Consider the following 22,858-nt stretch of genomic DNA (forward strand, 5'->3'; position numbering starts at 1 on the left):
AATAAATAGTCAAACAGTTTTTAAACATATATATATAAAATATTTTAGAACGTATATAAACGAGTTAAAATTTGAGCTCAGTGGACGTGTTGATATTGCATAGATATATTAGAACGAAAGACTAATTAATATTTCAGAACGTAGGACCCATCAATATTTGAGTTGCAGAACTTAGGACAAGTAATATTAAAGTTAGTCAGACAAGTGTAAATCGAGTAAAGTCTATTACATTTTTAATGAAAGCAGGTTGATAATAGGGATAATAGCAGTAAGGTCAGACGAATGGATAGTGGAGTATAGGTTGAACTAATGGATAGTGGAGTATAGATTGAACGAATGGATAGTGGAGTATAGGTCGGATGAATGGATAGAGGAGTGGATGTTGGACGAATGGATAGTGGAGTATAGTTCGGACAAATGAATAGTAGAGAATAGTTTTGACGAATGCAAAGTGGAGTATAGGTCGGATGAATGGATAGTGTAGTATAGGTTGGACGAATTAATACTTAATAGTGGAGTATTATATGTCGGACAAATTGACAGTGGAGTATGTTCAGAAGAATAGATAAATGAGTATAGTTCAGACGAATGGATAGTGGAGTATAGGTCGAAAGAATTAATAGAATATATAGAATATATATTAGACTATAGGTCGGCCGAATTGATAGTGAATTATAGTTTAGACAAATGGATAGGGAAGTATTGTTCGGACGAATGGATAATGGAGTAAAGGTCGGATGAATGGATAGTGGAGTATATGTCGGACGAATGGACGAGTGGAGTATAGCTAGGTCGAATAAATTGGATAGGTGAGTGTAGGTCGGACGAGTGGATAGTGATGTGTAGGTAGGAGGAATGGATAGTGGAGTATAGATAGGACGAATGAATAGTGGAGTATAGGTCCGAGGTCGGACGATTGGATAGTGGAGTATAGGTCGGACGATTGGATAGTGCATGGAGTATAGGTCAGACGATTGGATAGTGGAGTATAGGTCAGACGATTGGATAGTGGAGTATAGGTCAGACAATTGGTTAGTGGAGTTTAAGTTTCTCATACTTAAATATTAAGAAAATATTTGATCCAAGATGGAATTTAAAGAATTTGAGCCGCGGTTTAAACCCGCCAAAAGCCCGGTTTAAATTAAGCACCGGCTTAAATCTTGAAACATTTGAAACAATTTTAAGTGGAACCAACCATATTTAAACCTCTGCTTAAATTTAAACCACCGCTCAAATTCTTTAAATTCGGCCACAGGAAGGACGAATACGAATTCTAAATTGGAAATGAACGAATGATCGTGTGTACAATAAGCGCTTTTAAAGACAACCCCAGACTTTCTCTAGCATACACATACAAGTACAGTGCACGCACACACACACGCACACTCTATACCAGCCGGTGTCTAGTAACGGTGAAACCGTGAAACTATAAAGTATATAGTTTACCTGCTCTATGTAAAGTGAACATATATATATAGAACAGGAAGCAGTGAAACTTTCCCAATAAAATTATTATACTTTTTTCCAACAAATTTTATCAAAATATATAAAACAAAGCAAGTTATTATCAACCATTTTAGTCACTTTTAATATAGATATTTAATATATAACAGTTACTTCCGGCTTTATTGAACAGTTGTTTGACAGTTTTTGTAAAGTCAAATTATATATATTATTTTTAAAGTTCGCACCTGCAAAAATGTAAAACATTTGTAAATATCAAATTGGCATTTCGTACAATGCCAAAACCTAATTCATTTTTAATATATAAACATTAAATAGTGTTTGTCATTAATTTCAAATTACATTCGTTAATTCGATTAATTTGAGGGTATATGATCAGGAACAGTATCCTGCCTTCAATTCACATACTACTTATATTTTAACTAAATTAATTTGATAATTATATTTCAATCTAATTCCTGGATGATAGTGATGGATTCAAATACTCCAAAATATCGAAGATTAATTTTAGGAACTAAAAGAAAATATAAAAAGTATTTATTTATTATTCAGCATTTAAACCAAATTTTCTACAAAATAATTTCCAAGATAGCGAATGATTGTATACTTCTTAGAAGCATTTTATTACATCGTTAGACTAGGGTAAATTGTAAATTTTATTACATCGTTAGACTAGGGTAAATTGTAAATTTTATTACATCGTTAGACTAGGGTAAATTGTAAATTTTGCTAATTTTCTCACCAATTTACAATATGAATATGGCTTAGTAATACTATAATAGTAAACAGAAGTGATTGTAACCTTTTTCTTTTGATGCCCCAGGATTATGCATGATAAAAATAAGACTTCAAAGCAAATGTCGATTTCAAGTGATATTCTATTAAAAAAAATGTCCGATTCACAATGATACTTTTAAACATTTATCTGATGAAGAATGTGGAAGAAATCGTTGTTTTCCTTACCTGGTCGAAATTTTTATTTCTTTAGTTTCCTCCGTTGCCTCTGAAGCAGAATTGCGCAAGTTACTTTTTTAGAGAAACCACAATTGTAAATAATCAATGTTAATGTTTGATCAGAAAAAGTGTTTAGGGGTACCATTGTAAATTGGACTTGCCACTTTATAAATGGAGTTATAGGGTCACTAGAAATTACGCCTGCAGTCCCTTTCATGATTATATACATTTAGTAAGACGATCTCATGTTTCAATTTTGTATTCTCTTCAAACTATTATCTTTTAGGTGTACAATTAATGATTTGTTAAAGAATTACGCTGCGGGGAATGATGTAACTGAAAAAGACTGAAAACCTAAAACAGGTTTCTCTGAAGTCTGATAATTTGTTGGTAACCCTCTGAGGATAAAATAAGATCAACATACGGGGGTAAATCAACGAACAAAAGGCAAAATTACATTTTTTTACAAACCCTCGGACTTGTATTTCGAGTTTGCCCTTTCGATAGAAAGTTTTAAAACATTATATATATATGTACTTGCTTTAGATTTCAAAATTGTTTAATATTTCAGAGCGAGTTTTTAAGAAGAATTTGAAAAATGTGGTTGGTTATGTTATGGTGCTTATTCAACAAAAATATAAGCTTGCTAAAAGTTTGTGATGAAAGTTCACCGTGATGAAGAATGGACGATAGATTTTCGTGTTAACCCAGTGTATTAGTTCTAAGTGTAACCAAAATGATTAACACGGTGTAGTTTCAATTTATACACATTTGTACAATATGCATGGTTTGGTTTAGTAGGAAATATGTCGTCAACGAAGCAAGGAAGGATACGGTTGATGATGCTGTTGAACCTGATTTATGTATAAACATGAAATTGGAAAACTAGAATAGAATATTAAACCTTAAAATAAAAAATAAAAAATGAGGTTATCCGTCAAGAGAACGCTATCAATAGCAGGTAAAGGTGGGGCCAGGGGAGGAATACTTTTTTTTAATGCTAAACCTTTTTTTAGATTAAGATTTAAAAGTTATTAATTAAAAACTATTCAAAAATCAGTAAAATAGTTTTTTTTATCAGTAAAAGATTAATTTTATGCAAAGAAACATAATAAATCGTGTGAAGAGGAACTGAAGCGTAAAGGTTAAATTGAATTCAAGAAGTAATATTCAATTGTGTCTTTACATAAATCTAAAATTTTATTCATACAAGATGAAAAAAACAGATTAGTCCAAAAATTATTTTGTATTATACTAAACTGGCTAAACTATGACGAATGAACATTAAACAACGCTGAAGAAAAAATGTAGTTTTCGTTGTACTACAATATGTTTAGGTGGTACTGTAGGCTGTTTGCTTGTTCTTCTAAACATTTACATAGACACACCTCGTGTACTTTACATAGATGTTCAGGTATTTACATAGACACACCTCGTATACTTTACATAGATGTTCAGGTATTTACATAGACACACCTCGTATACTTTACATAGACATTCAGATATATTAGTTCTCTACAAGTTTTTATATGACAAAAAATATTGGAAATAATAAATATTATAATAAAAAAATAATTAAATAAATAAAAATATTTTCCATTCTAATACCAACAATATTAACAAAATTATTAAAGTAACAATTTACCACCTTTAGTTCATACGAAAATAATGATGATAATTATGAATAAGTCGATAAAAATATGATTTTTATGAGATAGTATAATACGAACATTTGTGGACCATTAAAAATAATCATATCTTTATTAAAGGATATATTAAACTTGAGTTCCCCTGAAGATAATGTAGAGACCGTAGAGCCAGTGGACTTGAGTATTCCTTCAGTAGAAAATAGACCTTGGTTTATGCGAAAGGGAAAATTAAGGTAAAGGCTTTATGTCGTCTTTCTCTGAATCAAATTTCAACCAATTATTGATATTTAGACCAGAGAACTGTGAGATTGACGAAAATGGAAAGAGATTAATAAATCTATTTCCTGAGGAAGAGTCAGGGGACAGGATGCTGAACCAGGTAATTCACTAATTCATTAGTTTTCAACTCAGAAATTAAAGTTTAAGACAATTATTATTTACATTGCATTCAGTGAATGGCGATGGTAAAAGGTCGTTATATTTACTTTGAAATCTTTAAAAACATTCACGGACTAAGACTTTTTTATCTTTTATTTTATTTTTTGTTTTATTTGGGGTTTTTATTTATATGTAAAATCTCACTTTTATTTAAGTTCCTATACCATGGATTATAATGACTTTAAGAGTAAATACTCACTCAAGTTCTGACTTTAGATAAACACGGAACACAGCAATTGCAGTGAAGTGTAAACAGACTCAATTCATAAGTGATTCAATAGGTTGCTAGTAAAGCTGTTTGCTTTGTAACAACATCAAATACGAGCATTGCTTTCATGTCGTCTTCCTATTCCTAAATTGTCTGGTTGTCACTGTATATAACAGTGGCTTTCGGATCTTATGCAACAGAGACAAAAAACAAAATTCCAAACTTTTTGCGATGGAAAAACTACGACATTTTCCCAAATAATGCAAAAGATATTTTATAGATGGTACCGCTGTGATTTGTAAATCAGCCTTTTACTCCTTCAAAGGCTCTTGCTGATTAATTATATATTAATTTAGCTGCCCTACTCACTACTTTTTTATCTGATTATCTTATGAAATATGTTTAAATCACAAACTGATAAATCTGTGAAACTGATAAGCTGATTTATGTTCAGCTGATGTATGTACCCCCAGCAGATGAACTACCAGACCAGGAAGACGCTGATGCTCCCTTGAAGAAGATATTATTATGGAACGGTGGCTCTGCTTGGGGAGGAACAAAACCTGGCCGAGGACTCTTCCTTAAGATGAAATGTCCAGTTTCATCTTGTGCAATATCAACCAGTAGGTCAGGTTTACTCTTGTGTAATATCAACCAGTAGGTCAGGTTAACTCTAGCGTATTATCAACCAGTTTATCAGGTTTACTCTTGTGTAATATCAACCAGTAGGTCAGGTTAACTCTTGTGTAATATCAACCAGTAGGTCAGGTTTACTCTTGCGTAACATCAACCAGTAGGCCAGGTTTTCTCTTTTGTAATATCAACCAGTAGGTCAGGTTTACTCGTGTGTTATATCAACCAGTAGGTCAGGTTTGTTCTTGTGTAATATCAACCAGTAGGTCAAGTTTATTCTTGTGTAATATCAACCAGTAAGGTTTACTCTTGTGTAATATCAACAGTAGGTCAGGTTTACTCTTGTGTAATATCAACCAGTTGGTCAGGTTTACTCTTGTGTAATATTAACCAGTAGGTCAGGTTAACTCTTGTGTGATATCAACCAGTAGGTCAGGTTAACTCTTGTATTTGAAGAATACATATTTAATAAATAATATTCATTCCAAGCTTTAAATGTTTTCATTTTTGTCAATTTGTACTATGTAGTGTTCATTTAGAAGAGACAGCGGTACAGCAGACTTGATTATATTCAAGGATCATTTCGTTATGCCTGGATTTGATCGACCTGTAAACCAGCTCTGGATGATGTATATGTTAGGTTAGTTTCTAGATTTCATAAAACAAAGGCGTGAATGTATTGAAGGAACTGGACACAATTGCCTCAAACTCGAATGTTCTAATCTTTGCAACCTGGTGTCGTAGATATTTCAATTCTGCTAGATCAAATAGTCGAAGTTTGAAATAACAAAGGTTTTCAAAATGTTTTCAAAAATCCAATGAAAATAGCTCTTATCAGTTGTTTGAACCTACTCCTGAAAATTAGTAATATTGTTACTTCTCAATCTAATAATCAGATAGAATTGAAAATTCAGATTCATGACGATAAAGAATAATCTGAAATCTTTATCAAAGCAAGATTCATTGAAAGTTTCTTTATTATAGAATGTCCACTAAACACCCAGATGTTCAGGCACAAAGAAGTATTTAACTGGACTGCAACTTATAGGTCATTTTATTTCTTAGTTTAGTTATTTATATTTATATATACATGTTTAAATATCATACATAGATCTGATTCTATTCTTGTTTAATTATATAGATCTGATTCAACTCTTGTTTAATTATATAGATCTAGTTCTATTCTTGTTTAATTATATAGATCTGGTTCAACTCTTGTTTAATTATATAGATCTGGTTCAACTCTTGTTTAATTATATAGATCTGATTCCACTCTTGTTTAATTATATAGATCTGATTCCACTCTTGTTTAATTATATAGATCTGGTTCTATTCTTGTTTAATTATATAGATCTGATTATATTCTTGTTTAATTATATAGATCTGATTCAACTCTTGTTTAATTATATAGATCTGATTCTATTCTTGTTTAATTATATAGATCTGATTATATTCTTGTTTAATTATATAGATCTGATTCAACTCTTGTTTAATTATATAGATCTGATTCTATTCTTGTTTAATTATATATATCTGATTCTATTCTTGTTTAATTATATAGATCTGATTCAACTCTTGTTTAATTATATAGATCTGGTTCTATTCTTGTTTAACTATATAGATCTGGTTCTATTCTTGTTTAATTATATAGATCTGGTTCTATTCTTGTTTAACTATATAGATCTGGTTCTATTCTTGTTTAATTATATAGATCTGATTCAACTCTTGTTACTCCGTACGAAAGATGGGGATATTACAATCCTAATGTAAAATCTCTAATCCAACCCAAGAATTATGCAGAAAATAAGGTAACATTTTGGAAACATTTTCAAATATTCTTAGTTTTTTTTTCTGATCCACTTGTTGAGGAAAAAGCTCATAATCATCCACACCGAAGACAAACCTAGATAATAATTATTCTGCGATGTTAAATGTTGTGTCTATAAGAAGAAAATTCAATTCGGGATCACCCTATACTCCTTTTCAGTTTTCGCAAAGACGCCCTTTAACATAATATTGATCTTAAATAACTATTTTAATAATTCCTTGTAGACTAAACAAGTTGCCTGGTTTGTTTCCAACTGCGCAGCTAGGAATGGAAGATTAGAGTATGCTAAGGAGTTGAGGTGAAAAAATAATTTATTCTTTATTTATCTATTTTTTAAAAACGATTTTATAAAAACAATATTTTTTTGTTTCGAACAGTTTTAAATAAATAAGTGTTAGATACAAGCTTTTGAGAACGATATTGATGTGGATATCTATTGTTAATCTTGTGGTATATGTTTAGTAATCATATTGATGTGGATATTTATGGTTAACCTTGTATTATATGTTAGTAAGCATATTGATGTGGATATCTATTGTTAATCTTGTGGCAAATATTTAGTAAGCATATTGATGTGGATATCTATGGTTATTCTTGTGGTAAATGTTTAGTAAGAATATTGATGTGGATATCTATGGTTAATCTTGTGGTACATATTTAGTAAGTATATTGATGAGGATATCTAAGGATAATCTTGTGATAAATGTTTAGTAAGCATATTGATGTGGATATCTATGGTTAATCTTGTGGTAAATATTTAGTAAGTATATTGATGAGGGTATCTAAGGTTAATCTAGTAGTACATATATGTTTATTAAGCATATTGAAGTGGATATCTATGATTAATCTTGTGGTAAATATGTTTAGTAAGCATATTTATGTGGATATCTATGGTTAATCTTGTGGTAAATATTTAGTAAGTATATTGATGAGGATATCTAAGGTTAATCTAGTAGTACATATATGTTTATTAAGCATATTGAAGTGGATATCTATGATTAATCTTGTGGTAAATATGTTTAGTAAGCATATTTATGTGGATATCTATGGTTAATCTTGTGGTATANTCAGCTGGGTTCTTTTAATATTACATCTGCTTGCATTTCCCTTCCTCAGACAATCAACATTCTACATTGCATTGCATGGCAACCAAAACTAAAAGATTAAGAAAAGAAATAAAATATATTCTGATTCACAACAATACCCTTCAAAGCGTTGTCTGATCAAGTATTGCATTAAATATGCCATGTTTCCCATTATGAAAACTGATTATTTTTATTTGTGGTTTCTCTACAAAAAATAACTCGCGCATTTCTTGCTTCAGAAATGATGGAGAAATGAAATTTTCAAAGGTACATCGGAAATGCCACTCTATAAATGGAGGGTCACTTGAAATTACAACGTGTAAAATAAATACTATAAAATCTCACTTTAGCCCATCAAAAAAGCTTTAATCAATACTGCCTTCAGTGTAAATATTTATTTGATATCATAATTTATAAAACAATTTGTATCGCTCCTATGAAAATATAAATATTTTTTAGAGACGTTTTCATCTCTATTTTCATCCCCTGAAGCTTGGTTGGAGTGGAAAAATGTCGAATTAGCTTAAATAAAACTTTCAAATCCTTGCACAGAACATGTTCCAAATTTAATATTTGTTGATCAATAATTTTTGGTCTAATAGTTTTCTTTTCACATCTTCTCGGGACTACAGACTTCTGAGCAATTTAAATATTTTTTTTCGGTTCTATATGTAAATAAATTATTTCTTATCTCTTAAAAACTACTGAGAAAGAAGCTGAGTTTTTTAATCTTTGCAACCCAATGTAGCCATACAACTTTGATATTTCAAACTATGAATTTATTTAGATCAAATAGTCTAAGCTTGAAATGTAAAAATTTTACACCATCAAGTTACAGAGATATAGGGATTAGAAAATTTAAGTTTGTGGCAAAAACTCAGTTTGTTTTTAGTTAGATTATATTTTTAACTAAAATATATCTCTTTAGATTTGATGAAAACTGTCTCCATCTCCTGGATACAACTTACAAGTTCTATTTGGCGTTTGAGAACTCTAACTGTGTAGACTACATTACAGAGAAGTTTTATGTCAATGGTCTCAGGTAAATTAAAGAAAGAAGTCTATAAAAAAATGCCTTGATTATTTTTTAAAAAGTTTATAATATCTTAAATAACTCTTCTTCATTTTAGTCATAATGTTCTGCCTATTGTGATGGGCGCAAGGCCTGAAGACTATGAGCGCAGTGCCCCGCACAAATCGTTTCTCCACGTGGACAATTTCGCTTCCCCTGCAGCACTAGCTGAATACCTCCACGTGTTAGACAAAGACGACACGCTTTACAATGAGTATTTTCAATGGAAGGGAACTGGTGAAATGATTGATACTAAATTCTTTTGTCGAATGTGTTCTCTTCTGCATGATAAAAAGGTATGTTTCCGTTTTTAAAATATCGATTTTGATAAAGAAATGTCAATATTTCTTGTTGTTAGAAATCCAGGGTGTGAATGCTTCTCTTTAAAGGGCATAATCAATGATCATGTTTGTTCTACAAAACATTATCACTTCCTTTGTGTTGAGATTTTGCGATGCTTAATCATGAACATAATTTTACAATATGATTGATGAAAGAACAATCATGAATACCCCAGGTTGCTAGCATTTTCAAATATAGTCTATAATTGCTGTCAAATACCGAAGAGATAAACAGAATTCGGTTTAAATTTTCATTTATTGAATGATTAATCAAAATTATTTAGACATTTTGAAAATCTTTTTAAATTTTATCTTACACTGTGTTTCCATAAATAATAAATATGATTTATGACAGATTTAATCCTTTAAAGGAAACTGGCAAGAACCATTTTTTAAAAATGTTTGGATTAAAAAATGTTTATGGTTGTAGGATCGGGGTGATTCTGGTTTCTACTCTGATATCAACACCTGGTGGAGAGGGGAAGGTACTTGTGTTAATGGTTCATGGACTGCTTTCGCTAAAGCAATGGCTAAGGCGAAACTGAAGAAAAGAAATAACTCTACTATTGTTTAAATAACAAGTGATAAAACATTAAAAAGTGATAACATGGAGATATTAAAAAAAAACACAATATTTTTAAAAACGAAATAAAGTTTTAATAGATTTTTTGCTCAAGCTACTGCAGGGACGTTTGGAGTGACAAGTAACAATTGGCATATCTTGAACATCATAATTTATTCATACATTAATCCATCTTTTATGGCTTAATCGGATATACTTACTATTCCATAATCTATGCTTAAGTTATACTATAATTTGAAATGTATAGTGTTCAATATAACAGACAATCCTACCTAAAGACGAGGTATTAAATATCTATGATAGTTTATATATTTATCATGTTGTTATGTTATGCAACAAAATAAAACTGGGGTTCCAGGTTTATCTTACTTATACTTGTAGCTAAATCAGCTGACCTATGCGTAATGTTCATATTATGATTGGCTGTAGCTATATCTGTGCTCAATGCTCATAGTATGCTTGAAAGCATTCATTAAAATTTTAGCGAATGACTACCTGTGATTAATTTGTTTTAAATTAAAATATTTTTATTAAAATTTCTGTGATATTCTAAGTTTTTTTCTTATGTAAATTTTGAAAAGTTGAACTTGAAGCAACATGTTGCGATCACGTTGTTTGATTGTTAATTTTCTAAACCACAAATACAAAAATTAACTATCATACAGTGATAACTAGAAAACTTTATAGCAATAATTAAGTGTTTTTGATGTTGTTATAAAGCGAATATTTTTACTATAAGACACTTATTAAACAACTAATTAAGTGAAATGAGTCTGTTTACACTGCACAATTGCTTTGTTCCATACTTACTTGACTATTTAAAGTGATAAATTGAGTGTAAAAGTTGTTTTGCTATTTCAGAGTTTTCTTGTTATCACTGTAGGAAAACTGAGCATTTGCCTCAAACTTTTTTTATTGTATCTCTGCAACCTGATGTCGTATGCCTTTGATATTTAAAACCTTGAATTTATGCTATTATTTATGGCCTAAGGTTACACAATCAGGCTGCAAAGAAATATAGAGTTTGAGGCAAGTGTTCAGACTTATTCTTTTATAAAAATTTAAAGAAAATCTTTTAACTTTTTGAGATTGAGAAATTTTTTGATTCAGCTCAAAATAAAATTTGTGAGAATTGTGGAATTATTAACTTTGACCCTTTTGTTTTGATTTATTAATTTTTTTTCATGCTTCGTTTTATGAGAAATGTGTCATTTTTTTCGCGCAATAAAGAAGTTTGCACGCTTTCTTTATTTATCAAATGCATTTCTTAGAATTTTGATTCAAATATACGCCAAACTTAAATAAGAAATATATTAAATAATTAAATAAAATCAGAGAAATATATTTTTTTAACTTTGCACCACGAAACACTTAATTCTGCTGTAATTTCATTTTCAACGTCAAAAGTACAATGTATATTGGCAATGAGATTTTTTTCGGCGGAAATATCTAGAAAAGGGACTTTTCATAAAAAGGCCACCTTTTATAAGGGTTTATAATATTAAACCCCTTGCAGGGAGTGTTGTTCGATTAAGAGAAGGATTAATTAATATCTTGTATTAGGATAATCTAAAAAATAAAAGATAATATAAAACGAATTATGATTAGAGATTATCTATTAAAATTTGGTATCATCAATCTCATTCTTATTTCATCAACACAAACACATGCATAGGATTTTGTATAAAATTATCTTTTTATGAAAGTCTTAAAGGGACTGTAAAGGAAAAATGAAAGGGTGCATAGGATAAACCTGAGAATCTCGGGTGTTAAAGAATACATATAAAACATCATTGAAATAAACTAATTCTGAAAACGTATCCACCCCCAAAATAGGAGTTTTGAAAGTCAAATTTGCGCTCAACCTCAGGATTTATAGATCTTTAAAAAGTTTAATATGTCTCAAATGAATCCAAAAGAAGTTTTCCACAACACTACATACCTAGTTCAACTACCTTACAGAGCCAGTCACTCCCTTTAATATGATCTGTTAAATACTCCAAATTTGATACAAAATTTCATATATATGAATTTTTGTATAAAGGAATTGAGTTTTTACAACAAACTCAAACCTTCTGATTCCAATATCTTTGCAACCTGATGGTGCAAACCTTTGATATTTCAAACTTAGATTATTTTATCTATAAGTATTAATAGTTTGAAATATCTAAGGTCTACGACATTGGGTTACAAAGATATAGAGATTAGAAAATCAGAGTTTGTGGCAAAAACTCAACTCCTTTGACACAGTTTTATATCAATTTCTCGAGACAGGAACATCAGATCGAAGTCTTATATGTATCGTTCAACGCCTGAGATTCTCAGGTTTCGTTCTATACCCCAATTCATTTTTCCTTTGCAGTCCCCCAAAGTTCACTTCACTCAAAATATGGCAAAACGTAACAGTAAAGCATCATTTTTGATGATTTTTCATGGTTTTAAACTTAAGATAATATTTTCAATGCTTATTTCCCGTGATATCCTACAATTTTTCTAGCTTTGAAGAATAACACTCAATGTCTGCCAATGACATGTAGAATCCGACCTAACGTTTTATTATTTGTTCAGTTTAGACCTTTAACTGGTGTTTTTAAGAGCAATTGTTAGAAAAAAGGGAATACGGGATTATTAGATGAGGGCAAAACTAAACAACTCAATTATCTTTAAGGCTGACACCAAATATTTCGTTCTCTTCGTAAATATTTTACCTTAGGTACCTGGTACCCGGGAAAACCTTGAAAGGTAAAATTTTTTTTACGATTGAATTTATCTTAAAACCCTACATTTGACTAGTGTCCTTGAATACAAACTACTGAAATATAAACTCCTGAAATAAAACCTCCTGAAATACAAACTGCTGAAATATAAACTCTGGAAATACAACTACTGAAATATAAACTCCTGAAATAAAACCTCCTGAAATACAAACTACTGAAATATAAACTCTGGAAATACAACTACTGAAATATAAACTCCTGAAATAAAACCTACTGAAATACAAACTACTGAAATATAAACTCCGGAAATACAAAATCCTGAAATATAAACTCCTGAAATACAAAATCCTGAAATATAAACTCCTGAAATATAAACTACTCAATTGTAATCCCAACAAGTACAAACTTCTGATAATTATATTCACCATTTCCTAAAGTTTAACGTCATTCACATAATCTGAAGATAATAACTTTTTATTCTCTGTTTGAGTTTTATCTCAACAACAGTCTTCAACACCTAAAGAGTGTACATTAAAAATGGCACCTACTATTTCTTCTCTAGTTTATGTAAATCTACGAATATTAAGCTGAGAAGTTTATAAATAACAGACATACACATAAGGAAGAAGTTAGCATTGACCAAAGATGGATCCTGTATTAAAAAGTGGCTTAAAAAGTCCAAGAAGTGACTTCGTTCAGAAGCTTCCATTCCATTTCCCCCTTTGAAAGCCATTGACTGGGGTGTTGGAAGTTTAAATTTTTGGGATGAGTTAAACTAATTATTTCCTTACTATAGGAGATCATCCTATCTTTCATTGGATTCCAACGATAAGAAATATTGAACTCAACTCGGGAGATCTGAGATGTTGAGATGTTCAGCTCAGCGAACTCAGCAGAATAACAAAATGTTCAATTTGATATTAATATTAACTACGGATGATAGAATTTATAGAATGACTAAATTTGATAATAAACTTATAACAATTTTCTATATATGTGAGCTGAGCATAGAGATATGATAAAAGTTTCAGCTAAAAGCCCATTTTTGATGTCAAACAAACTTTCTATGTAAGCTATAGTCCTAATCAAATTCTAGCTTAATAGAATACGCCAAAGGAACTGAGTTTTTGTCAAAAACTCAAAATTTCTAATTCCTATATCTTTCCAATGTGATGGTAGATAACTGTGATATTTCAAAATAAGATTATTTGATCTAGAAAAATTTATAGTTTTAAATATCTAAGGTCTTTGTCATTATAATATTGATATTGAAGATTCAAAAGATTCCACCCCTCTTATTAAACAATAAAGACGATGGTTGAGCCTTTTTATGCACAATATTCGGCGCATAATTAAGGAGAGGGGAATACTTATGCATGAGTGGATACTTGGGAAAAGATGAGAAGGGATTATGAGTATAAGTTCCATGAATGAGAGTGGGAGGTGGGGGATGGACTAGTATATAAGGAATCCTGATCAAACATCGCAACTCAGAAACAAACTGGAAATGGAACTGATTCTTCTTTGCTTGGCGGTAACTAGATATATATTAAGTTATATATTAAACCCTGGTATAACCAGGGCGAAGATACATTGGGTTTCTTCTATTTAAATTTAATCGAGTTTTGGTTTATAATTCAAACATCTTTATACTTACGAAGTTATCTTTTTTATAACTTTCTATTCGAACAGAAAATGATTCAAGAGAAAGGCGAAAAATGTTTGTTTAATAAGGACAAAGGAATTGAGTTTTTTCCCACAAACTTTGAATTTTAAATCCTATATCTCAATGATATAGACCTTTGATATTTCAAACTATAACTTCTGTTATATCAAACAATATAAGTTTGAAATATCAAAGTTTTACATCTTTTGGTTGTAGAAATATAGGTATTAGAAAATTGGGATTTGTGGCAAGGACTCAATTCCTTTGGATCGAAAGTCACAGCTAGCGGGGATTAGACAAACTGTGAAATCCGCGTGATTTACATATAAACATATCCAGAAAGTTTAAATTTAAATTATGACAAGAAATGTTCTTTGTTATTGGGTATACTGTATACATCCTCTGACCTCAAAAATATGTAAGAATGTATATATTAAGGTGTTCTCTACTGCGGTGAATGCCCATGTTGGATCTGGATACCTAGGTAAATCTATTCTAAAATAATGAAATTAAAATCCCTACATCTTTAAAACCTGCCTAATCTTTAATCTTTCACTATTTGATCTAGCAGCAGAGCTCGAAGCTAAAAATGTTGAAGATGTACAACCTCGACTGTCGGACATCTTTACCACTTCATCTTCTCGAAAATATTACATATTTAACTTCAATAACCTAACCTAACTTACATAAATTTCACTAGAAGGGAATCATCTAATTAGCCTACCGTCCAGTTTTGCCTTATATAGTCTGTATTTGTACTGTACAGCTTGCTGTAGGCCGGTACTTAAAATGAACTGGAGTTTAGAGTGAGGTTGACTCCCTCCCATTCATTATTTTTCATCTTTGAGCTATAAATCTTCACATCTTTTTGTTTGTGTGCTTTGTGTAGGTGGACGTGGTGCTGTTCTAGCTCAGTCTGATCAGCAGGTTCAGAACAGAGAAGATGCTAGAACTGTTCTAAGCCGACTTCTCAGGTCTTCCAGTACACTTCATTATTTTATATTTCTTACCTACAAAAAATATCAAAAAACTGTTAAATAATTGTCATCATCGTTCTTTCTTTTAATTAGAGAAAATTTCTAAAAAAATTTTATTTGTGATAGCTTTATATTCCTCACTAAAGATGTTTTATAAATAATTAAGTTACAAATTAAAAAAATCCTCAGCAGTATCTGGAATATAATGAAAGAAAATATCAAGGAGACGACAATCTTTACATTTTTTTCTGGTTATAACTGTCAATTAAAAGGTTTCTCCTACCAGGATTAACCTTCGAAGACGACTGAACACATTTTTCATGTCCTATAATTCTTGTGGTAATTCTTTGCTAAATTTTTTTTCGACGCCAAAAAATGTAATATATCATGGTTATAAGGTTATATATCATGGTAACCCTTCACTATCATCTGTTTGAGTGTATCTGATATAGTATTGCTGATGCTGTTGATGAGCTTGAAGCTGCTGAACAAGAAGCAGCTGAAGCTCGACCCTTCATGGCCAAACCCCTGTTCAGGGGAAAGAAAGCTACGCTTCAGGCAATGTGGCCAAAACAGCTGTTTAAAAGGTAACATCATTATCTAGAACAAAACAACTGTTTAAAAGGTAACATCATTATCTTGGACAAAACAACTGTTTAAAAGGTAACATCATTATCTTGGACAATATTTTAATGAAACATGAAAATTATGGCGTAAGCGCAGAAAAAAATTATTTAATAGTAATAGAAATAGCAAACAATGTACATGCATTTATTTATGTACATTGTACATTGCACATTGTGCAGGGAGGGAGAGGATGTTTCTGAAGAAGGAAAGAAGATAAACAGTGTTGTTCTACCCTGGGAGATGAAATACTTCAGTCCTATGCTAAGGTTTAGAAAATATTTAAATTTTTTTATTATAGATACCTTTAATTTCCAGATAATTATTAGTACTTTTTTGGAAGCTTTTCATATTTTTTATTACTTTTCTAGTTTTTATCCTAGGTTATGTCAAGTTCTTTTATAAATAATATTTTGCAGGAGGAATTTTTGTTTTAAATTTCAGTATTGTACTCGAAACTTGATACATTTTAGAAATATGTTTAATATTTGTTTATTTGTATAATCTTTTTTTTAGAGGAAAATAAGCAGTTGAAAAAATGAAGATTGGGAGAGAATTTACTATTTATGCAACATATAAGAATTGCTGTAAACACTGTTTAAAATAAAGAGGCCACATTTAGCTTTAAATTATGAATTTTTGATGTTACCAAATTTCAGTGTTTAGAATGTAGATAAAAGGATTTACTGAGTGTAGTCTGTAGTCACTGTAGTATATAAATCAGGATACTGTTACAAGATTTAACACATACATGTGTAGTTTAATTGTGTGTGTACTGTGTGCTGTACTGGCCGGTTTACCGTGTACATCATGATTACAAACGTGCTCAAAATGGTTATTTCTGTTATTTTATTTATTTTCATATGTGCTCCAGCTTTTGGGTATGTACTTTTAAGGAATTATTAAAAGTCAACAATTTAAATGATTTCTGAGAAAATCTTATAAAATGATTTGCTTTTAATTGATCAAAATCAGACATATATCTAATGTTGATTCCTGTTCATTTACAAAAAATAAACTGAGCTTCTTAATTGTTTCTTAATATAATATGTGTCTTGTGTGTCAAATTCATCGAGATATTAGTAATAGAGGGGGCATCTGGAATTTTAGACTTCTTGTTGTACAGCCACTTAACTCAGTCATAAGGAAACATTTTTCGACAAATTTCACTGTACAGTATAAACCTAGCCAGGCAAAATTAGGAGAGTTATGCCCGCCCCCTGGTCAAATTTATGTTAAACATTTCCAAATTAGATTCATAATATTTTTTATGAAACAATTTTTCACAACAGCTCAAATTCAATCTTTAAAATACTCCTGGATTAAAAATGATTCAACAACGACGATGAAAAATATAACAAAACTACAGTAAACTTGTAGTAAATGCCATTCTCTTAAAAACTTCGTTCAGAACTGTATCAATCCAGGTACAACTCGTCAGCTATAAATGTCAACCGGAACACAAACTCTTAAGCGATCAATGCCAAACCAATGGGCACAATCTTATCCGATCTGAATGTCAACATGGACACAAGTGTAGCTATCAAACAAGCTCTTAATAGATTGATGCAAAATCTCTAGGCACAATCTCAGCTCGTATGTTTCAACGTGGACTAAATACTTCTACTATCGCAATCAAAGCAGAGTCTCAACCAACTAATTTATTTTAGATATCATATGCTACAAGTTAACGTGAATTGACAAAATTACAAGTTTTATTTATAAGATTAGGGAGAATAGATATAACGTAGTTAAGCTATCTCCACACATGTTTACAGCGCAGTTTAATTTGAATGTACGTATTCAAAAGATTAACATGGATAGATATAAACATAGTTAAGCTATCTCTACGCATGTTTACAGCGTTGTTTAATTTTAATGTACGTATTTAGAAGATTAACATGGATAAATATAAACATAGTTAATATAATCACAATATATGTTTTCATCATGTTATGTAGCTCATGAATATCTATGTATGTTCAGGTTAACAGATATGGGGATTTCTGTTTATATTACAAACTAAACAGTAGTTTAGAAGCATATTTCTTAATTGCGCTCTTGCTGAAAAATAATACACCGTGGAAACGTCTCATAGGTCTCAAATGAATCTTTAAAAAAATCTTTACAATGCTGCACTCTTAGCTCAACTTCCATGTCTAGGCGGTCTCTCCCTTTAATTCAAAGAGTAAATCTATTTTTTCAAATTGTGAAAAGACATTAAGATAGAATCTAATCAAAAATAATGTAAAAGCATGGTTTAAAATATAATATTCTATCTCTTTTATAAGAGTAACTTTAACAATATTAAACATCAAAAACATTAAAAAAAAAAAAAACGAAATACAGAATAATTTTTATAAAATATTAAATTCTTTGTTTTTTATAAAAAAATTTAATCTTGAATTTCTAGAAAAACTGGTGATAAATGTCACGGTGAAGGGAGGTAATAATATTCAATAAAGATTTTTAACTCATAATCAAAAGTCTTATTTATATGAAACCATCCACATTAAATGTAATTATACTTAAATGTTTATATTTTTAAATCATTTGAAAATATATTGCCTAGAAAGACGACCTATGCTTCTAAAACCATGCTTGACCGTGTTAGAATCTTTAATTTAAATATATGTAACTGCCAAAAACTGATTCAAAGTTTTTACAGCAGAATATGAAATAATCTAAACCATTTCCAAAATGTAGAAAATTCCATGTTAATTATTAGTCCTATTTTCTAAAAACTCTTGTAAGAGGTCAAACCTGTGAAGAGGGAGAGTTCTGTAGAGAGGGATTCTGTACAAGAGTTTATCTAAGGGTATGTACCATATATTGTACAGGGTGTCTCAAAAAACATGGGAATTCAGTGACGAATTGGATATCGTCTTTGTTATGAATTAGCATTGTAATACCTAATTTCAAAAGCAATAATATGTTGTGTAGCCGATTTGTATCATTTTGCGAATCTATGTGTAAAAGTCGCAAGCTCAGCATCCGACTATTGTTTGATTTATGCAAAAATGACCAAAGAACAAAATTATGTAAGAATTTATCTAATATTGCAAATGAAACCTATGTAGATAAACTGTCCTTGAACAAGTCTCTAGTAAAGTCAAACATGATTTACGCGAATCCGGCTGAAAATGCGTGGAGAATTCCACTGTTAAAAGATTTACTATTAATCCGGTCAAATCCAAATGTTTTAGAAGGATTTAAATATGATGAAATAGATGTAATTATTGATGATATATGTAAAAACTAACTAAGTTATTATTTCTTTTTATTTTATTTTATTGTTTTCGACTATATATTAATTCTATATTTTATATGTTATATATCTCATTTCTCGTTGATTTTAAATTGTACCATTATAATTGTGTACGAATAAATAGAATATAGAATATATATATTATTATGTCTGCTAGAGTTTATTTATGAAAAGGGTAAAAGGTTGTAAGGATGTGTCTATAATGTCTCCGCAAGATGAACAGTGAAGACGGACAAGTTTACTCTATTTGTATACTGCAATTTTCTTGTTTCACTAAGTACAACCGTATGCAGTGAAAACATAAACAAACAAAATGTGAACGACGAAACTCTTACAGATTACAGCTTTCTCAGTAGGTATCACTATACAAATCAAAGAATTATTTAAAAAGACGATATCGAATTCGTCACTGAATTCCCATGTTAATTGGGACACCCTGCACATATACGGGTAATTTTAAAGTGTGTACACTGTACAACAGTTTGTACCGCAGGGTAACCCATGCAGAAGGATGAGACTAATATAATGACGACCCAAAACTATTTAGATTACGACAATCTGAATATTAGATTTGGTCGTCGACCTTCATTACAGTCTTTTAATGATTTACTAAACGGTTTTGTAATGAAAGACGCTTGTTTTAAATGCAGAGAAGCATGGATGTACATTGTACATCCAAAAAAGATTTAGATTTAAATAATTTTGGAAAGTCGACTCTGAAGTTTCATCCTTTGTGTTAAACCCTAGCTGTATTTGTTTACGATTTATAATTGTTTTTTTATTTATTCCTTTCCAATATTTTATAATTTAAACACTTTTTCCTTGCTTTATACTGAAAATCAAGGTATTCCAGATGTAAGGTAGGAGATAAGAAATAGGAGGGTCGGGGCTGGTTTACCAACCAGCTAAGGAGTGGTCCTAATTAACGTCACAGTAAAATTTACGGAACCCCTATGTCCCCACCTGACATTTATTTTACCTTGCTGATAATATTCTGTATTTGAACTATTTAGCCTCCTGGCTGTAAGGAGTTTGATGACTGTCCAAATGATTTCCACTGCTATAACAAGTAACACATTTTTTCAACCGTCAACAGATTTATGATTCTTAGACAATTTTTGTGTGAATTATGAATGTGAAGCATGTACAATAATTTAAAGGAGGTATTCAAACCAATCCTAAAAAAACAAAGGATTAAAAAAGAGAAGGATTGTGTTTGGAAACTAAAAAAACGTAAAGATCATAAGCTATCAAGTTTTTAATTTCTGCAAACAAAATTGACTCCGACAAAAGTAAAAAATGCACAACTGTTTTGCTTTGTTCAGGCTCAAACTTGACATTGTCATCAGTTTGCAAAGATTGGGTAAAATATTAGCAAAATTAAAGAGAATATAATTGCAGAAAGTGTATTGCTTACATCACAGATGAAGATAGGAAGATTTTGGCTGAGGTACTTTTACAATAATCATCTTTCATCATTCGATTTTAAACAAGACACTAGACAGTAAACTGTGGACACTAGTCATGAGACAAAGACACCAAAAACTAGAAACTAGACACTTCAGACAACAGAGAATTGACACCTTGAGACACCATACAAGAAATTAGACAATCAACAAGAGAAACTAGACACCAGACACTAGACCAAATAAAAAACTTTTAAGGAAGATAGTATTTTTTTTTAATCTTAAAGATTACCAAACTGTTTTCCGGATATCTAAATCCGAAATTAAAAACTTAAAAAAATATTTTTTCTTTTTCAAAAAGAATATACCAAAACCTTCCGATAATTGGATAATCTACAGGAAGAATACGGGGGTAAAATAACTGCAATCATAAAAAAATAACTTTTTCCTGAGACTTTATATGTAGTAAATTTTGACATCGAAAAAAACTATTACCTATGCTTTGCATTGTACACAAGTGGAGACAAAATGACAAAAAGACAATTTAGAACATATCTTAGAACTTTATTTTCTTTTTTTTGCAGGGGCGAATGAAATTAAAAAAGAAAATGGAAGTTGAAGAGAAAAGAAGACGACATTAATTCTGCTCTTTATCATTAATAAAAACTTTGCTTTCTGCTTAACCACAAATACAGTGTATTTTATTGTTTATTTTTTATTTTATGACAGAGCTTCCAAATCACTCTTCATGACATAGGTATACTGCAGTAACTAAATTAGACTTAGAAGTTTGTTTACCTTTACCCCAGAAACCGCAGTACACTTTGTTTTAATTGATTTTGATATTTGAAAAATTGTACACTTGAACCCGCACTTCTTACCAGGAAACTAAATTTTCGCTGTTATAAGTCGACACATTAAACTTAGAATCTCAAAACCAAGCTAAGAACATTTAAAAAAGTAAATAACCGATAGTTGTATATGATTTACAACCGATTGTAAAGAAAGGCCAAAAAAATTTTAAAAATAAATGTAATGATTCTCTTATCTATATAATCTGAAGCATAATCCACTCACCAGAGTTTAAAATAAAGTGCAGTTTATTCCAGATTAAACTTGGCATTTATATTAGCAGCTGCAAAATAAGTATCAAGGTATTAAAATCTTTGCCAAATTTCTCATTGAATTTCAATTTGATAATTTTGTAATTTTACACAAAACTAACAAAAAGAATTAGAAGGAACCAAAAAATCGGATTAAGTTTAATTATTATCAAGTAAGATTTCAAGCTCTTAAATAGAAACTTTAAAATATTAAAAAATTAAGCTATCAGGGCGCCGCCCATCTTCTATTTCAACTTTTAATTGTTGCTCAATATGCATTTTTTTTCGAAGAAACAATGGAATTGAATCTTTGCAACAAACGCTTACGTACGTTCTAATCTCATATCCGCAACCCAATGTTGTAGACCATAGACATTTCAAACGATAAACTCTGATAAATCAAATGATAAAAGTTTGAAATTTCGAAGTTTTACGCCATCCGGATGCAATGATATAGGGTTTGGAAATTTTGAGCTTGTGGCAAAGACTCAATTCCTTTAAAATTCTTCGAGATTTACCATTTTTTTACGTCCTATATATACATTGTTTCCTTTCCTTTGGTTCAGGCTTGTACCTTGTACCTGCAATATAGGTAAATATGTACAATGTAGACCATGAAATATATAAGTATGGTTGGAAAGCTTTCATAATATACCTTATCATTTACTACATACTAATGATGTAGCATCTCACACACACACACGCTTCTTTAAGTACATTCATTGTCCATAACAAAGAACAAATAGATGTTCTTCCGATGCTATGGAAACCGACCTAAAGGGTATCCGAACAAAATTTCGAGAAGTTTTTTTGAACAAATTATCGAATAGTTCTCTAAAAAT

At 30.5% G+C, this 22,858-nt stretch overlaps 3 protein-coding genes across 3 annotated transcripts; all 3 read left to right on the forward strand.

Moving 5' to 3' along the window:
* The first annotated feature begins 2,993 nt into the window (after positions 1 to 2,993).
* On the forward strand, positions 2,994 to 11,489 carry LOC111696777 (glycoprotein 3-alpha-L-fucosyltransferase A-like). The gene is given in 13 exon segments (XM_023466502.1): positions 2,994 to 3,379; positions 3,756 to 3,832; positions 4,188 to 4,300; positions 4,359 to 4,446; positions 5,168 to 5,340; positions 5,886 to 5,986; positions 6,331 to 6,394; positions 7,058 to 7,154; positions 7,399 to 7,472; positions 8,198 to 8,248; positions 9,182 to 9,301; positions 9,390 to 9,627; positions 10,103 to 11,489. Coding segments are annotated over 13 exon segments (1,377 nt in total). The 5' UTR covers positions 2,994 to 3,342; the 3' UTR covers positions 10,247 to 11,489.
* Positions 11,490 to 14,435: 2,946 nt separating this feature from the next.
* LOC111696822 (uncharacterized) lies at positions 14,436 to 16,868 on the forward strand. The gene is made up of 6 exons (XM_023466568.1): positions 14,436 to 14,506; positions 15,077 to 15,122; positions 15,528 to 15,612; positions 16,068 to 16,202; positions 16,422 to 16,508; positions 16,756 to 16,868. The coding sequence occupies exons 1-6, from the start codon at positions 14,480 to 14,482 to the stop codon at positions 16,763 to 16,765; spliced, it is 390 nt and encodes a 129-aa protein (XP_023322336.1). The 5' UTR covers positions 14,436 to 14,479; the 3' UTR covers positions 16,766 to 16,868.
* An 85-nt stretch (positions 16,869 to 16,953) lies between these two features.
* LOC111696823 (uncharacterized) lies at positions 16,954 to 21,624 on the forward strand. Its single transcript, XM_023466569.1, has 6 exons — positions 16,954 to 17,120; positions 18,653 to 18,685; positions 18,994 to 19,057; positions 20,521 to 20,576; positions 20,909 to 20,957; positions 21,498 to 21,624. Exons 1-6 carry the CDS (start codon positions 17,050 to 17,052, stop codon positions 21,552 to 21,554), a joined length of 330 nt encoding a protein of 109 aa, XP_023322337.1. The 5' UTR covers positions 16,954 to 17,049; the 3' UTR covers positions 21,555 to 21,624.
* The last annotated feature ends 1,234 nt before the right edge of the window (positions 21,625 to 22,858 follow it).

This window comes from Eurytemora carolleeae, unplaced genomic scaffold (assembly GCF_000591075.1).
Source record: "Eurytemora carolleeae unplaced genomic scaffold, Eaff_2.0 scaffold108, whole genome shotgun sequence".
Classification (NCBI taxonomy): Eukaryota; Metazoa; Arthropoda; class Copepoda; order Calanoida; family Temoridae; genus Eurytemora; species Eurytemora carolleeae.

Bases quoted from the DNA above. Each gene is read 5' to 3' on its own strand.
- LOC111696822 (XM_023466568.1), top strand. From the start codon at position 14,480: ATGGAACTGATTCTTCTTTGCTTGGCG. The intron at 15,123-15,527 runs GTAAATCTATTC...TGCTTTGTGTAG, and splicing joins TGTTGGATCTGGATACCTAG to GTGGACGTGGTGCTGTTCTA. The intron at 15,613-16,067 runs GTCTTCCAGTAC...TATCTGATATAG, and splicing joins GTTCTAAGCCGACTTCTCAG to TATTGCTGATGCTGTTGATG.
- LOC111696823 (XM_023466569.1), top strand. From the start codon at position 17,050: ATGATTACAAACGTGCTCAAAATGGTTATTTCTGTTATTTTATTTATT. The intron at 19,058-20,520 runs GTATGTACCATA...TGAACTATTTAG, and splicing joins GTACAAGAGTTTATCTAAGG to CCTCCTGGCTGTAAGGAGTT. The intron at 20,958-21,497 runs GTACTTTTACAA...TTTTTTTTGCAG, and splicing joins ATAGGAAGATTTTGGCTGAG to GGGCGAATGAAATTAAAAAA.